The following is an 18,121-nucleotide window of genomic DNA, read 5'->3' on the forward strand; positions in this document are numbered from 1 at the left end:
TAGCGGAAGGATATTGCAGTGATAAGTAGTGCTTAGGCTTCTACAGCGTTTCCAATAGGACGCAACTTGCCATGACAAGGTTGCGCAACATCTTTGTCGAGGGTTTCTTCCAAAACCGATACTAGGGGAGTTCATTAAATACAATTACAGTGAGATTAGGAACAATTAAACATTGAAAGGGAATATCTACGTCCTCATCATCATGAAACCACATTTAATTAGTAGGAAGTTTAGAGGAATGCAGCAGTGAATGCAGTGTTTTGACTATTTATAAATACATATTCACATATTCTATTAGATTTAGGCAAATTTATGTAAAATCAGATTGCAGTGAGTGAGCTAACTATGAATGGCAGCTGCTTATCACAACCGAGGAGTGTTTAATACATTATTTATTTTAAAGTAAGAGTCCCTCTCATTTGTAATTGGCATTTGTAATGAAAGAAGTGCAGCAGAGGGATTAGACACATCAACTTGTCTCACCAGTCTTTATATGGCACAATGTGGGAAGAAATTGGCAGTTTCCATGGCCAAATTAATCTTGGATATATACACTGCAACACTGTCAAATAAGAGCAGTTTAATGTCTTGCATATTACAGTACTCCATACAAGGTATGTTCTACCTTTATTACAGAACAATGTTAGTGTACAAAGAGAGTTTTGTATTTGCATTTCTTCTTTTAAGCAAGACAAACGATAAAAAAAAGTACACTTTCTTCTGTTTTCTGACACCAAAGCAGAACAGTGGCGTGTACTTTGAATCTAATGCACGATGGTGTAGTAGTTGGAGAAGAGTTCCTCGCCTGCTGTAATGTCTCTGAGTGATACAAGGACAACACAGCGTAGAGGCCTCTGTGTGTCATGGCTGTAGTTGACATTAGGCAGATACTGGCAGAGCTGGATGGGGAAATTGTCCGGTACGTCGTATTCCTGGTAGCACACATTAGCAGGCGTCTCGTCGGAGCAGTTGTTCACATACTGACCAACAGCAAGTGGGTTTTGTGGTCTGGATGTCAGCCAGCTGGTGTCACTCATCATGAAAGGCCCCATTCTGTCCCTGCCACTGCATGACTTGAACACCATTTTGGAGATGGCTTTGTCATTTCCATCAATCAAGACACCGTCAATACACCTGAATATAAACGGGTTTCTGATGGACTGGAGGAGAATTGGCTCATAGGCTTGATAGACTGTGCCAGGGTACATCGCCACTGCAGCCCCTTTGGAGACACATCCTTTGGTGACAAACACTCCAGTGCCTGCAAAGGGTAAAGAGCTCGGTTTCCGGTCAAGGCAGAATCCCAGTGACTGTAACATGGCATCATCTCCACACACTGCCTTTGCTCCACACTGGTCTTCTTCACTTGTTATTTGTCCGAGAAAGCGAGTTTGAAGAACTAGGAGCTCCTCATGATCCGCCACATGGCTCCTGAGCAGGACTCTGAAGAGCTGCAGCAGGCTCTTTGACACCTCCTCATCCGGGACCAGTTTGTCCTTCGAGCGCTCGGTCACATGCCGCAAAGTGTTCTCATTTTTAGACAGGTTCAGTACCACCCAAGGTACAAACCTGTGTCTGTAGGATTTCCATTTGTTCTGAAATCTTTTAAGAGCAGTTCTAAACATTCAGATCGACGTCTGGCAGGTCGGACATCGAGGAAAGAGCTTATTTTTCTTGAATTCTATAGTCACTTCCGACGTGTTGCTCCTAAATAAAAGCACAATTTTATCGGAATTCGTCAATCTTTGCAAACACGTTATTTCACTGAACGATAAGTGTGTACATTGTATTCAGTAGTGACTAGAAAATTGAAGCCAAAAAATCCCTTTAACATCTGGCGTAACCAAGGAGCGACCAATTGTGTACTTTTATTTTACTATATGGTGCTTCAACCGGAAGAACTTTCCCCGTGCCTCGTAAAACTTTACCCGCATTAGCCAGCTGGATGGGCGGAAAGGGAGTCGGGCAAAGACAAACATGGTAAGAAATGATAGTTTTTACTACGGTCCGCTGATGCTAACATGAACTATCAATTTAGGGTGACTCACATAGTCACAAAGCTGCACTGAGTAGCTCACGCTCCCTTTACGTAATGGAAACACGGTGCTCTCAAGATTAGCATGAGCTAACTAGCTCACGGTGAGCCTAGCCAGCCTCGTTAGCTCACGTTAGCTAAGCCTGCTCGCCTTTAAGCCAACTGACCAACACAAGCAGCCGACGCTGCACGCACTGCTTCACATATTTACTGCTGCCTGGAGGACTGCGTGACCATATCGGTGGTTCAGTGGTATCCCACATGTAACGATGCTATCCATTTAAGACGAGCCAGCCATTCAACACGTTTCCAGTCGGTGTCTGCTGTCAGGGGGACGTGTTGTTGCTGGTTGTCTTCTGGTTATCTAAACGTGTGCATCGGTGATTCTGGGGTTATGTAGCTGACATCCAGCCCACCACTGTTTTCAGGGGATGTTGGATTGTGAGCGGTCTGCAGTTTTGCCAACTGAGACAGATGGTTGTTTCTGCTGTTGCTGTTCTTTGCACTAACGTGAGCCTATTCGTGTGTTGCAACAACAAGTGTTTTGTATGTCTTTGTGCAGAACAAGCTGAAGTCCTCACAGAAGGATAAAGTTCGTCAGTTCATGATTTTCACACAATCCAATGAGAAGACTGCGCTGATCTGCCTGTCACAGAATGACTGGAAACTAGATGTTGCCACGGATAAGTTTTTCCAAAATCCAGAGCTCTATGTTTCAAATCTAAAGTGGGCCTTAGACAAGAAGAAGCTTGATCAACTGTACACCAGATATAGAGGTACGAGATGGAAGATGTTGTCGACGGTGTAGGAATAAATCACACTTGCAATGCCGACATTATTGACAATGATCCATTTGGCTTGGGAAGTAATTAATCAAGCATTCTAATATTTAGATCCTCATGACGATAACAAGATCGGCATTGATGGGATCCAGCAGTTCTGTGACGACCTGGCTCTGGACCCAGCCAGTATAAGTGTCCTCCTCATAGCCTGGAAGTTCAGGGCAGCAACACAGTGTGAATTTTCAAAACAGGAGTTCATGGATGGGATGGCAGAACAGGGGTGAGAATGAATTTTCAGATGGTACAAACAATCATGAAACTGTGAAATTAACTTTATCATTGAACTCGCAGAGATACTATACTTTATATAATTTGTTATACGTTTTGTTTACAAAGTTTCAAGTATAAACTGAGGAGTAATTGTTAGTTTGACAAAGTTACCATTAAACATACACATGAATTGCTCGGTTTACAACAAACAAGGATGATTGCACTGTAAAAACATTCCTTCTTGTCCAGCAAAACATAACGTTGAGCTTTGTGTTTCCACAGGTGTGACAGCATAGAGAAGCTAAAAGCTCAGCTGCCAAAGATGGATCAAGAGTTAAAGGACCATGGAAAATTTAAGGACTTTTACCAATTTACATTTAATTTTGCAAAGAATCCGGGCCAGAAAGGTTTGGGTAAGAATTTTGAAATACTTATTATCAAACTTTTTTTTCTGTATGTACGTATATAGATATATATTGACCTTCTTCTGGTTATCTTACAGATTTAGAAATGGCAATTGCATATTGGAATTTAGTACTGGCTGGAAGATTTAAGTTCCTGGGGTTGTGGAACACATTTTTAGTTGTAAGTTGATCCCTCAAGATTACTCTAAAAATGAAAACATTATTCGTCCTCATTGACTTTGGCCCTACATCTTTTGCAGGAGCACCACAAAAGATCAATTCCTAAGGACACTTGGAACCTCTTACTTGACTTCAGCACTATGATCACAGATGACATGTCGAATTATGACGAGGAAGGTTTGTAGCGACAGTCGGCTAAAAGTGAACCCATTTACCACTGTGGATGCAAGTGTCTGACGTGTAATTGTTCCTTAACAGCCTATTAGATTATGGGCCAGGCTTCACACAGGCCTATTATGGCCTTACCGTATCAAAACATCGGATCAGTCAACAATCATGTCTTCACACACTGTCAACAGTCAATTAATTGAACTTGTTTTATTTGTTTTTTTAATAGGTGCATGGCCTGTCCTTATTGATGACTTTGTGGAGTTTGCACGACCACACATCGGGACCAAAAGCACGGCAGTTTAAGGGCTGCTCTCACAATGGGGACATCCATGTGAGGTTTCTAAAAACCAGAGCGCAGTGAATGGAGGACAAGAAGACCGCACTGAGCTGAGAACTATGTTGCCTTTTCAACCCTCAGGACTGAAATATTTTACACAACAGAGACTTTATATATGTGTGTGTATTTACATATATATATATATAAAAAGGCATATCTCTTTGTTGGTCAACTTGTGGTGGTTTGGAACTTTTATCTTAAGTATTGGGCTTTTTGTGTGCGCTCAAGCCAACTAGAGAGGAGTCACCATCTTGGCCCATTGATGTGATCGGGCTCCGCTCAGAAGCAGGACACTCTTGAATTATCTTAACACGAGGGTTCGTGAGGGGATGTTCTTTAAATATTGAATTTTAATACTCGTGTGCATTCCTGTTTTTGTTTTATGATGAATTTGTTCGACAAGTCAGTATAAAACATTGATTGTAATTTTTTAAGCATAATGCTGTTTGTTTAAACACAAATGTATAAAGATAAAATAAATGTTTCAATTTGGTATCTTTAAAGCTGCCAGGCCTCCCTATTTTTGTTTCATTTAAAAGTCATTCTCAGTAACTCCTGGTTTGAGAATACTTCTGATTTCAGGCATGTATGTAAGTAAGTTTTTATCAGTTTTATATGAGATGACATACCATAAACAATGTACAACTTTCTTCCTCTGCAACATAATGTTTTGTTAATGACTGGTAGGTCATTTTTTTTCAGCTTGGATAAGTTTGTATAACTGAATTTTCAGCTGATCTGATAATATTTGGGTTGGTATGTTGCATTATACAAAAGTGCTTTTACTTTTAGGGAGAGGCCATAGTTATGCAAACATTGGGATGACTTTTGTTTTCTTACTTGGTTCCTTGTATACTCTATCTTTGTATCATACGTTTAGAGGTATACCTCTTATTGTTCGTGTTGTATAGTCAGCCACTTCCGCGTTGAGCGTTTTTGACATTTCATTAGTTGAGAAGGGGAAAGATACTTCTGTGGCTTAATGGACTTTTCGATGCATCCTTCCGCCTGGCCTCGCGCTGCCTCCTCGTGGTGACGCCGAGGAACACTCGGTTGCTAAGGCAACATACAACAGACAGCGGATTGCAACTGCAAACTGAAGACGGAAACAACTGATCGCAGCAACTGATTATAACCATCATTATTTAGTTGGACAAAGAGGTTTCGGAACATGGCGCTCGCTGTTGACTCAGTGTTATCTGCGATGGGCTGGGACAAGCGCCTCGCTGTCCCCGAGCCCAACGCCGAAAACAAGGCTTCGCTAGAGGAGGTGAGCGTGCGGAGGTCATGACACCAATACCATACACACCAGTTGGATGTTTGACATGTAACGGTAGCTGCGTGTAGTTTCAGTTCAACGTTCATACCTGCGAACTTTTCACCTTTCGGCGAAATTCGCCGTTTTTAAATCTAAATCGGTCATCCACGTGAATCTTGTAGATCCGAACAGTTTTTGTTTTGGGGTAGGGTGGTCAACTGGCCCGCTGGCGTTGCGATTGCAGTGAGACGCGGAGAAAGTGTGGAGTGGTGCTCTTCGCAATAAAACATCTTTGATGTGACGTGTCGAGTCTTGGCCAATCAGCGTTCAGATGTCGACAGCGTTTGGGGGGTTCGGGTTAGCTTGAATGTCAGCCCGCTACATCTACTGCGGTCACGCTGCACGGTGCATCGAGACTAACAAGTTATCCGTACGTTAAAAACAATACGATTTAGCTCCGCTCCATGTCATGCTGTCCGCACGCATTGAGTACAAGGGGGCGGGGCTACCGAGCGCTCTCACAGGCAGCGCTCACACTGAGTGGCGTCAAGTGACGACCCCCCCCCCCTCAGTATGATGCCTATTTTATTTTTTGTTTGAAGGTTATTTTTACTTCAATTAATCAAATTGATAGATTCCAGGTCATGTGTCACACTATCAAAACCTACATGGCTATGAGCTTCCTCTGTAACTTTAATATGCTCTACGTTGTCACCATATTACAATAATTACTTTATTAGCTTTAGTCCACGTAATACTATGATTCACAAGTGTGTTTTTGGTAAATGTGACCAGTTTATAATGCGTCACAATACACATATTTGGAACTGCATGTAGTGATGGTCAAACCATAGAGACCGCTGACGAGTACAAACATGCTGCAGACTGAATGCCATATATATATTGATTTTAAAATGATGATTTCCTCAACAGATCTGTAAAAAAGAGACAGAGTTGGTGCAACTGGAAAACAAACTTGACAAGAACAAGGATACAAAGCAGTTAATGACTGAATGCCTAAAAAATGCTAAACAAGAGCTTGATAATACTGAGGTAAGTGTATCAGAATGTGTGGTGTGTTTATTCAATGTCAGACAAAAATTTATTCTCTTGTAGCCTAATCGGGTATAGTCCAAATATCAGGGTGTGTTGTTAATTTCTCGTTTTCATTTCCCTGCACACAGGCTCTGTGCAAGGCGAAGGAAAAGGAAGTAGAGTTGGAAAAACACCTCACGGCACTCGCAGAAAGAGAGTTGGGTCGTCTGGCACAGGAGGATGTTAAGATGGAAAATGATAATAGATCTTTAGCAGAAAGGAAGAACATGCTAGAGGTCTATACCACCCACAGCATATATACTTTAACATAAACAATTATAGCTGTTTGGTGCTAAAATACGACTCAACCTTTGTCCATTGCCTCAGAACCATATCTTCAAAGCCAACCAGAAGCTCGAGGAGTTCAGGAACCAGATGAACTGGGACCAGCAGACCATGGATACCTTTTTGAAGGAGTCAGCAAGCAAAGAGGAGGACACAATGGCCATCATCAAGTACGCCCAGCAAAATGAGCCGAGGATCAAGGTGAGGAGAAAAGGGCCGAATTAGATGAGCATCAACAGGCTGTGCACATATCCTGTGTTCAGTAAACTAACATGCTGTTTACAACTTCCTGAACTAAGAGCATTGTCATTTTTCAATCATAGTCGCTCACTCTGGCTATAGAAAAGAAGACACTGGAGGCCAATGAAAAGCGCAAAGCACTTGACAAAGAATTGACTGAGACTTTATCCGCACAGGTACGATAAGAAACCGCTGTACAGTTCATGCGACAGATTTGAAAGCTTTAAGACTTTCACGATGTCTTTGAGAATACACGTTTGTTCTGCTTTCCAAACAGATTGCTTTGGATGAAACTACAGATAATTTGCAGCAGGCCCACCTGGAGCAGCAGCAGCTCATTCACCAACTGGAAAACATGAGGAGGCAGACGAAGCAACGAGATGCTGAGATGCAGCAGTGCTCTCTGGTAAAGTCTGTGATCTTACACTTCTGTTGGTAAAAGACATGCTGACTTCTCGAAAGCATATACAAATAAAATAAGTGTATTCCTATTTTATAAAGCTCTGAACAATTAAAACCAACAGAATGAATGCACCTTGAACTGCTCAAGTAAAAAGTGTAATCCTGTCTTGTTCCTTCCTACATTCAGCTCCTTGCCCAGGCCAAACAGAACGTCAAGGAGAGGGACGGCACCGTCACACAGAGGAAGATCTTGTTAGAGACCCAGAAGAAAAACAACAAGGAAACCGAGAGGAATATAACCATGGCCAACCGACAGGCTAGAAAGCTGCGGCAGGATTTGAATGAGCAGGAGAATAGCTGCAGCGGGCTGAAGGACGAGGTCAGCTTTTGAATCGTGTTCACAAATGTTTTCCGTTATGGGCGTAGCTGAATGTGCGTTTAAAGAACGAGTGAGTTGTCATGTCATGTGTCTCGCAGCTGGAAAGTTGCAAAGGCAAACTGGGCGGAGCCAACTCCAATGTGAAGTCTGTGACGTCCGACATATCCAGAATGAAGAAAGACATCCAGAAGAACGATGACAAGTCAGTGACATCTTACAACAAATGCCTGTTGCTAGATAATCACTTCAGGGTTAAAGGTGCCCTATATATATATATATATATATATATATATATATATGTGTGTGTGTGTGTGTGTGTGTTGAAGACTCAAGCAGGCCCGGGCCTACAACAGCGCACTGGAAGAGAAGCTGAAAGTCGTAACTCAGACGGCCCTTAGTGAGGAGGAGCGAGCTGACCAGATGGAGCACCTCCTCAAGGATGAGGAACACGCAATCAAGGTGAGCAGCCCGACCATCCTGAAACATAAACCCTCAGTTTTCTATGGTGGCAGTTGGAAAATAATTCTGTTGTTGAACGCATTCTTTTTATTTTTTTCCGTTCCTCATCTCAGGACCATTTAGCATCTTAGAACACTTTTTTGTTGGCTTTTTAGGAACAATCAAAATATAAACTTGTGTTGGTTTAGCCATAAATCTAAAGCTGCAATAACCCTCTCATGCTACAGACAGGTGTTGTTAGTGCTTTATGTGAAGGAAACTGCAGACAATTTACAAACAATTCATAAACACTTTTTATTTATGGTTGATATTTTAATTAACAGCTAATGTTCTCCTAAAAAACACAACACGGTCAAGAATCAATCAAAGATGGGACATTTCTGTTTGCTGTAAAGATACAAATACATAATCCACTAACTGAAAATAGCAATAGCTTTGTGCTGTTCCTGTGTAACCTGGTCTTATCTGTGCTTTGCTATAGGAGCTGGATGTCCAGCTGCTCGACTGCAGCGAGGAGCTTTTTTGTCGCAAAGAGCATTTTCAGGCTCTCAAGACCAAAGAGAAGGATTCTGTTGCACAGATTTCAAGGAGTAAAAGCACCATCAGCATCCTCGACAGCCAGTTCAAAAAGATGGAGAAGGATGTATTTAGACAGAAGATGATGATCACTGAACAGGCACGCTGACCAACAATCACACACAAATCACACGACCCAGCTTTCCCTCGTTTGTGCTAAACTAAAGCAACATAGACTTAGACTTTCCTTTCATTCTCCTGCATTGTGTAGGACTTTCAGATCTGCAGCCTGAGTGGAAAACTGGCACGGCTGCAAGGTAATGTTCAAACAGATGAAACGCAAATGCTCAACTTAAATATTGCTAAACTTCGGAAAGCCCTCGAGGAGAAGAAGGACCGTGCCAACATGATTACCAACACCCTCAAGGAGTCTGAGGTCGGTCTGATCCTCACCTCATCGTAACATCCTGCATTTTCACTCACTGAACCAGGGAAATAATCCCCTCTCACACGTGTCCTCGGCTCTGACAGGCTGATGTTCGCATTTTGAGGAAGGGGACGGAGAAGGTCGAGACTCAAAATAAAGATCTGACTGTTAAGTTAGAGGATCTCATCCTTCTCCGAACCATCAATGAAAAAGAGCTGAAGAGACTCCGGCTCAGGAAACAGGTAACACACTGCTCTCCTTTGCAGAGAACATAAAACCAAGACATGTGGACATACTCTGTGTGGTTCTCTTCACTTGGTTTGATTCAAGGTTATATCTCAGTTTTGAAGGTCATTCCAATAATTTTTTTAATAAGTATGTATTATTACTCGAGTAAAACCACCAGACATATAGTGTTATTTTCCTGTTTTTCATATAATTGTAAATCTAACACTTATTGTCATAATCAATTCATCTTTAATTGTTTTATTATATATGTGATTAATCAGTTCTAAAAACCTGTAGATTGCAGGGCTCAGTGACAACTGTTATTTTAGCACATATTATTTATTGACATTTTAGTCATGAAAAAAATAATGCGATCATTTAATAATCTAAATGCTTGTGAGTTTAGACATCAATGCACGCTGCTCAGCACTAGACCCCAGATGTCAGTGTTAGATGTCGGAACCGATGTCATCAGTCAGCTCATAATGTTTTATGGGTTTAACAGTAAAGTCTAGCTGACATTATTCCCGATCAGGACAACATGGTGGAGCACAACGTCATGAAGATAGAGGTCAAGCGTATGAGGGATCTGCTGTACAACAAGACGGGCAGCATGCTGTCCTTGGAGAAGAGGAAGCTGGAGATGCAGAAAGCCATAAAGGACCGGGAGGAGGAGGTGAAGGTCTACAGAGAAATGATCAGCCACCAGCTCCGGATCAGTGAGAAAGAGAGACAGAGACTCAGGTAACAAACGGAAACCAGCTGTCACTCCTTCATCCGTTGCTCATCCAGCCCACTATTCTATAAAAGGTTGCTCTTCATTTCATGTCATACTTGCATGGTTGAGAATATGTTTAATAGAAGAACGATCACTTTATTTACCGATTGATTTTGTGTCAGTGCCGAACTGAATGAGAAACTGTCTAAGATCGACGCGATGAAGACACGCTTTGAGGTCGTGATGCTTTCGATGGCAGCTCCTGAGGGGGAAGAGGAGAAATCACAGGCGTACTACATCGCAAAGGTAAGAGGTCTTTGAACACACCACCGCGTTACACACAGAGTCTGTTGAAGCTGAACACTCTGAATCCCTGATGTGTGCCTCTCATCAGGCTGCACAAGACAAAGAGGAGCTCAAGCAGAAGGGAGACGGTCTGGATGCTAAAATCCGAAAGATGGAGCTGGAAAATAGAGCTCTGGAGAACACCATTCAGCTATTCAACAACAGTAACTCAGCATTTCGCAAATCCCTCAACAAAGTGAATACATCCAGTACGTATGACCAGGAAGACGGAATGAAACTAGATTCAGCAACAACACTCTTAACAGAAATCATCAGCAGGAAGTGACTTATGTGTCATTTTTCCCTCTTTGTCCAGTCAATCAGTCGAGCAGCTCTCATTGATCACAGCGTCATTTAGACTGTTTCTGTTTCAGGTCCAGAGCAACAGGAAAAACTGAAGCTAGAGGAGCAGTTAAGGGCGGCTGAAGAGATGCTGAAGTATAAGAAAAGACAAGTCCAAGAGCTCCAACAGGACCTACAGGTTATTCCTGATCACTAAATACATCATCCTAATAAGTATCATGGGCCATCACAACACTCCTCTATTTGTCTTACATTTTGAATATATCCTCCAGAGGTCAGCCTACAAGTTAAACATGCTACGGTCAACAGCACTTTAACAGTTTATAATCAAATATAATTTGAATGAAGTATCAGGTCAGATGGGTCAACTACATCCCACTTCCTCTTTTACGATTCACACTAAGAAGGTTATACTAGCACTGCACTTAATATACATGTAGCAGTAATATTTGCATGTTTTGTATATTAAACATTCTTATTTTATTACAACCCAGCTTACAGCACACATCACGTTGTTTCTAATGGGCTCTCTTATCTGATTGTCCCTGCACGGCTTTCGGGTGATGAATAAACTCACTCAACACCTCCGCCTCCCCGAGTCATCCGGCGAGGTCGTCTGCCCCTGTGCGTCGCTTCTGAGTGATATGTGTCTGTGTTCCACGCTCTGCTCCCAGGACATGAACACTACCTTGGAGAGTTTGCAGCAGGAGGAGAAGCTGGAGAACGATAAGATCGAGCACAAACACTCGCTCATCAGGAAACTGAACCAAGAAATCGCTTCCCAGCAGGAGAAGCTGGACAGAGCCTCGAAGCAGGTGTGATGCATGCGCTACTGGGAGTGAGGGGTGAATAAAGGAATGATGTTGTGTGTGTTTATATTACGGGCATCTTTGACCACATTATTAGCGGTTGCCATCATCACATTAGTTGTGTGTGTGTGTGTGTGTGTGTGTCTGCTAGTGCTCTAAGCTGATTAAAGAGCTCCGCTCAGGACAAAACACCAAGACGGAGACCTTTGAGGAGAAGGACATTCAGCTGAGGGAGTTGAAAGAATTCAATAAGGGTATCAACAGCATGCTGAGCGAGGCCATGGAGGACAAACCTGACCTCAGATCAGTTTTGGAGAAATACTTCCTGCAGGTATACAGAACAATTTACACTATTATTTGTTTTACTTCAGAGGATTGATTTAACATTCAGCCATGCTAATGATTCTTTATTGTCATGCATGGAGTCATGTGTGGGATTCATGGAGGTTTAAAAACAAATGCCTTTTACTTTGAGTGTGTCTCTCTCTTTCAGGCCAATCTGTCTCTTCCATCCTCATCTTCCACTCCTTCAAGCCACAGGAGCTCCAAGACAAGCTCCGCCTCTTTTAGGTCAGATTTGAGCGCCTGGTCATGAGTTTAAATTATAAGACTAATCATAAAGTTGTCACAAGGACAGATACAGGAGAACCTTCCAGACACAGGAGAACATTCCTGATACAGGAGAACATGCACCACTTTTACTTACATAACCTTATATACTTTGCATTCTTTTTATTTTCTTTATTATTAAATGTTTCTGCTAATGTCCTGTCCTGTTATTTTACTGTGTGTGTGTATATATTGTGCATCTTTTTCATACTTAATATTAATATTGTATCTTTACTCTGTAACCTTGCTTGCGACAACCAAATTTCCCCCTGAGGATGTATAAAGTATATCTCTCTCTATCTCTTGTCAATGGAATATAACCGTCAGCTGAAACTCACTGGTGGTACTGGTATGCTCCACAATCTGATTGATATAATGTTATAAATGCAAAACATAAATATATGTCACTCTGTGTACTTCCGTCGTGCAAAAGGTTGGCGACTCTTCCTCTGTGGCTTCATGCTGTCTCTCTGCGATGCAGGTCTCCTGCGTCCTCCGCCAGCAGCAGCCCCAGGGCCTCTGCACTGCACGCCACCGTGCTGAAGACGGTGGAACTGGGCTTGGATCTGCCCATGACCTCCCCTCCCCCCACCACCTCTAGACGGTCCAACTCTGGAAGCAGCGGCAGCAGTTTAAAGAGCCCATAGTGATTATTATCACACTTTATTTGCTGTTGAAGAACAAGAGAAAAAGGATTACACTCACAGAATAGATGACCATCTCCTCCTAGGATGAGATGTGAGGTTTAATTCTGTCATGTGTTTCAAAGATGTAAAAAGAGGTTCAGGGTTTGTTTGGTGTCATAATGTATTTTTGAATAAAAAAGTATGTTGGCTTTCATTTAAGTATTTTTATTTTGGTCTATTTCACATTCATTGTAGTTATTATAATGTAATCAAAAGGCAGACTTGATGATCACAATGCATGTGCCCCCGATGTGTATATTAACAGACTTTAGTTTGACAAAAATAAGAAACATGATACTCTTATCTGGAATTATTTAGTTTGCGGAAGAATCAGTAAAAAACAAACAGACCGTGCTGATAAAGAAAATCATAATTTGAGAATGATGTGCATCTCTCCAGGCTTCAGATGGGAACGTCTTTCTCAGGTTTCATTGCACAGTATGTTGCTGTCACCTGCCCGTGTTGCCCAACCCTGTCTGGAGAAACAGAGCTATTGTTGTTTATTTCCACACCCTGTGTGTAAGGGTTACACTTCCTGGTACAGAACAAAAGTATAGCCAGAAACGCTGGGAAACGGCAGAGGGCAGACAGCTTTCTCAACAGATTTCATACTTTTTGGGGTTAATTAAGCTTCAACATGCTGCTGCTGATTCTCTTTGCTGGGTGTTTGGCCTCATGTGCTGCACAATCAAGTGAGTCATTGACATTATTTGGAGCTGGAAAGGAGATCCTTTTAAATGTGTATACTGTGAGTATATTTATTAAGTTTAGAGTCTAGATTTGAAATGTGGCCGGATTTCTTTTCATGTTCCCCCAGCACCCTCTCCCTCCACTGCCGATGGGACACCGCCTTTATCTAAGTCCACAGACGATGGTAAGGGCATTTTAAGCTTGCACAATATGATTCAACTTGATGTCTGATATGTTTTGAATGAATTTCCTTTTGTCTGACCAGTTTTGGCCTTCATTGTGGCAACTGTCAAGTCCTATCTGGAGCTAAATGAAACATCAATAATTCCAGTCCTGGACAAGGTAATTCACTATAACGTGTTCACAAATCTACATTCATGTCCAATTCTGGCTTTCATTTTTATGATGACAAGAGTCATTATTGATAGTGCTATATGGTATAACCTGTGTAGTTATTGACTGTATGGTGGAAACTGACTTGGATATGAGTAAAAAATAATGTGTCTTTCAGCTCAAGCTCTTGATCCAGGAGATCCATCCTGATATGAACTTCACAATGACGGTGAAGAACATCGAAAGAATAACAACTTACACATGAGTGTATGAGATGTCTTATGAGAAATGTTATTTTTGCTATATAATTCAAATGACACACAGTTTATGCATCGATACATGCACTATTCTCCCATAAAAAAATGCAAAAATGTAAAGATATTTGACAATCTTAGAAAAAAATAAATTTCAAATAAAAACCTAATACTTTTCAGTCAACCAGAAATCCATAGAAATCCATGTGTTTTGTGAACTTTGTCTTTTAATTTCTCGATTATCAACAACTCTGAATGCGAGCAGAAGCATAATCAGTGTCAGTCTCATGGCAGGAAGAAAACGACACACAACAACAACAATGTTCATGTTTAGTGACAAACATGTTCAGAAAATTACGTACTGCTGGTCACAGCCTGCCAACAAAAGTTGCCGCTCAATTGGTTCAAAGAGTTAAAATGTTTGAATTAAATAGCATCTGTATGCATGAATATCAACAGATGTTTAAGAAAATTATAATGTTAAGATTTAAAAGCAGACAGCATTTATTTAACTAAATAATTAAAAGCAGACAGCATTTATTTAACTAAATAATTTTAAAAATATAGCATTTATTTAACTACAGATTCAAAAGCAGACAGAATTTATTTAACAAAGACAGTTATATGAATGTAATTATTAACATGGTCATTTAAAAAAAAAAAAAAAAAATTTCATAGAATTTTAAATGAATGTTTAATCGATGTTTTTTTCTTTAATTTGAACACAACACCTTTCAGAAATGTTGTGTCAAGAGAATAGAAAGGACTCTTTCATTGGCACAGTCACGTGTGGCATGCTCCATGACAAAAGCTATTTATAGGCCATGTCATGTTTTCAAAAGAAAACGGATTGTAATCTGTGTGAGAACAGATCCTCTCCAGTGTGAGAACAGATCCTCTCCAGCATGGTGTCAGTGCTGCTGTTTGACCTTGTTGTTATCACAAGGGGAAGAGGTTCAAGTTCCCAAATGACCATAAAGTCAAAGATCGTCGAGCGCTGCAGAGACGATTAATTTCTGTAGGAAGTTAGCAAAAAGCCAGTCGGAGTTTACCATTAGATCTTGGATTAGTGAAGAAAATAAACGGCGGTTTATGATACTTACACGCTTTGATCAGCAAGTTCATCGTCACAAATGAATGCCACTTTTATGTTTTTTGAAGAGGGAATGCTTTGTGCAGAGGAGAAAAGTTGCTGTCATGCTATAATGAACTTGCTTGGTGTGATGACGTTTTGTAGTCTCATTTAGCCGCAAGCGAGCTAGCTAGCAACTGCCTTTTCAAAGACACATACAAACCTCAACAATCCTAAGAGGGCTTACTGACGTATTTGATATTGTAGAACAAAACTTTACAATCTCTTAAGTTTGTGTTAACCATAGACCTTCTTTCTTTCAGGCATCAAACGAAAAACTCTTCAACTTTCAGACAAGGGAACTAAAAGGGCAAAAGTGATGACTAGTTTCCGGGTTTCGGACTCATTGCTGCGGCACTCTATCATAAGATGATGATAAATTAATAACAATGTTCTCCACACTTGGTGGTCATTAGGGACCAATTTAAAACGTTTTCAACCTCCATGCCCACAAAGGTTTTGGTCACTGAGCTCAGATAACGATTATTTGATCAGACTCCAGTACAACAGGAGCCTCCTATACTGTTATAGGTCTGCAGCTCCTCAGTCCATCTGCAGTCTGTTGCCATGCACATGCAACGTGGGGACATCGAGTTGCAGGAACATAAACGCTGCTGACCACTCTTTCTGGTTACGTTTTTTTCTGGTCACTGATTACACGACTATGTTTCAGTGCTTGAGTTAAGAGATGCAAACTGAATCTTAGAGGCGGTTATTTGAAGTATTTTTCAAAGTTTTTTAAAATGTAAACCCCTGATAACTTGGTTTTGAATATTATCTTCAACTCATTGTTTTGGTGTAACAGACACACTTAAACTTTTGGTTCACTCCCACTGCCATCAGGTAATGTTTAGCCACAGCAGACTGCTGTTTCCAGCAACAAAGGAAAGAAGGAGAACGTGGCGACACATTTAGCAGCTGAAGAAACAGTGAAATGAGATATGTTGCTGTTTTTTTTGTAATCTGTCAATGTTGTGAGCCCCACAAACAAAACTATTACTTTTCCATTCTATGTATAAACACATATCTCAAAACCTGCACATGCAAATAATACCCAAACTATCTGCATGTACACTGGAGGTATGTGAGATATGTAATTAACTGATCATTGGGATCAAAATCCTCATTAAACCATCCTCAATTACAAGCAATGGATGCAGAATGTATGAAATCAATCCAAAACGTGTTTTTCAATCATATTTTAAACGCTTAAACATGATAAAAATAGTCTAATTGTTGTGAAAATAACTTTGCTTGCGTTACCTCTGCTATATTGATATTTTCCGTTTCCTCCACTCTCTTTCTCTCCCATGCTGTGGTGCATGTGAATCAATGTTGTGCTTCCAGTTTTCCACATGACCCATGAGCCGGTCTCTTAAGCCCTCTGAGCAGAGCGAGGAGACACATTCAGACGCCGTGCACACACCGGACCACACACCGGACCACACACCGGACCACACACCGGACCACACACTGGACCCACCTGCTTCACGATGGACCTGAGATGCCTGTTAGTAGCTGCAGCTCTCCTTCTGGGGGCCACACTCACCATCTCACTGGCTGACAGAACTTCACAGTGCAAAGTCAAATGGTAATGTTCATTTCTTTGTATTTATAGATGTAATTAGCCTGTGTTATATCAAACTGTGTGTGAGTGCTCTTTGGGTGCTTTTGGTGATTATTTAAGTACATGTCCTGTATTCCCTCTACTTAATCTGATTATTAAAGTCCGTCCTGCAGCTGTTAACGTTCACGGAGCAGGTGCTGCATCTTGACCAAGTGGAGGTGGATAATGCTTTACGATGGTGTTTGGGTTGCGTGACAGTCAGAGGGCTAAAGGGTCAAACATGCATGTTAGACAAGGTGCTTGTGAATTCAAAGCTCTGTGCAGCCTCATTTGTCACATGTTATCTTGGATATGGACCACAGGACTCACTTTGAATTCATAAGCTCCTTGTCTAACATGCATGTTTGACCCTTTAGCCCTCTGACTGTCACGCAACCCAAACACCATCGTAAAGCATTATCCACCTCCACTTGGTCAAGATGCAGCACCTGCTCCGTGAACGTTAACAGCTGCAGCATGGACTTTAATAATCAGATGAAATGTAACACAATGAGGGGAGATGTTATTTTTCTGACTTTAAAGCTACTGAAAAGAAAATAAATGAGTGAATGGGCTTCAGTCCCTGATGTTCCTCTCTGACAAGTTGTTTCTCTTCTAATATTTCTGATGTGCAAGGAGAGGCAGTATCTGAGTTCTACAAAGATCCAGGAAACAACACAAACTACTGCACCCTCCAGAACCTGATGATCGGTAAATAATTCCTGACCCCACGGGAGTGTTGATTCGATGATCTATGTTAATGTTTTACTTCATAAGAAACGATAATATTGAACATACCCGTATGCTTTCCTCTGGTTTAGGGAGTGACCTGATCAGTGCTGAGGGATACAACCAGTTCAGCAACAAGTGGATCTGTCCCGGGTTCGATACCGCCAACTGCAGCTTACTTTAGACAGAGTCTTCTAATGTCCCTTCATGTGTGGGATGCTAAGGCTGCAGAGGAAACTGGTTCTACACAGAAGCTCGCTGTGCACCAACCACTTCACGTTTCCAACCGGTTTTCCCTGCTCAGCGACACACCCGCTGAGGAAAACACCCTGGTTATCGGGAGCTCTATAGTCAGGAACGTGAAAATAGCGAGGCCGCAGACCACAGTCGTGTGCCTCCCGCACTCAAAAAAACGATTCAAACCCTTCTTAGAGGTGAC

At 41.5% G+C, this 18,121-nt stretch overlaps 3 protein-coding genes across 3 annotated transcripts; 2 read left to right on the forward strand and 1 right to left on the reverse strand.

The window, feature by feature from the left end:
- Positions 1 to 565: 565 nt before the first annotated feature.
- Positions 566 to 1,841, reverse strand: setd9 (SET domain containing 9). Its single transcript, XM_056420726.1, has one exon. The coding sequence runs from the start codon at positions 1,623 to 1,625 to the stop codon at positions 765 to 767; it is 861 nt and encodes a 286-aa protein (XP_056276701.1). The 5' UTR covers positions 1,626 to 1,841; the 3' UTR covers positions 566 to 764.
- Positions 1,842 to 1,899: 58 nt separating this feature from the next.
- Positions 1,900 to 4,686, forward strand: dcun1d1 (DCN1, defective in cullin neddylation 1, domain containing 1 (S. cerevisiae)). The gene is made up of 7 exons (XM_056420727.1): positions 1,900 to 1,980; positions 2,598 to 2,811; positions 2,929 to 3,097; positions 3,370 to 3,500; positions 3,590 to 3,672; positions 3,752 to 3,848; positions 4,069 to 4,686. The coding sequence occupies exons 1-7, from the start codon at positions 1,978 to 1,980 to the stop codon at positions 4,143 to 4,145; spliced, it is 774 nt and encodes a 257-aa protein (XP_056276702.1). The 5' UTR covers positions 1,900 to 1,977; the 3' UTR covers positions 4,146 to 4,686.
- A 97-nt stretch (positions 4,687 to 4,783) lies between these two features.
- Positions 4,784 to 13,092, forward strand: ccdc39 (coiled-coil domain containing 39). The gene is made up of 20 exons (XM_056420724.1): positions 4,784 to 5,449; positions 6,371 to 6,490; positions 6,622 to 6,768; positions 6,860 to 7,018; positions 7,141 to 7,233; positions 7,335 to 7,463; positions 7,647 to 7,838; positions 7,937 to 8,040; positions 8,165 to 8,297; positions 8,779 to 8,973; positions 9,085 to 9,249; positions 9,345 to 9,482; positions 10,004 to 10,212; positions 10,369 to 10,492; positions 10,581 to 10,740; positions 10,906 to 11,012; positions 11,509 to 11,649; positions 11,795 to 11,974; positions 12,137 to 12,213; positions 12,734 to 13,092. Exons 1-20 carry the CDS (start codon positions 5,351 to 5,353, stop codon positions 12,897 to 12,899), a joined length of 2,838 nt encoding a protein of 945 aa, XP_056276699.1. The 5' UTR covers positions 4,784 to 5,350; the 3' UTR covers positions 12,900 to 13,092.
- Positions 13,093 to 18,121: the final 5,029 nt, after the last annotated feature.

The sequence above is a fragment of the Pseudoliparis swirei genome, chromosome 8 (genome assembly GCF_029220125.1).
Source record: "Pseudoliparis swirei isolate HS2019 ecotype Mariana Trench chromosome 8, NWPU_hadal_v1, whole genome shotgun sequence".
In the NCBI taxonomy this organism is placed as follows: domain Eukaryota; kingdom Metazoa; phylum Chordata; class Actinopteri; order Perciformes; family Liparidae; genus Pseudoliparis; species Pseudoliparis swirei.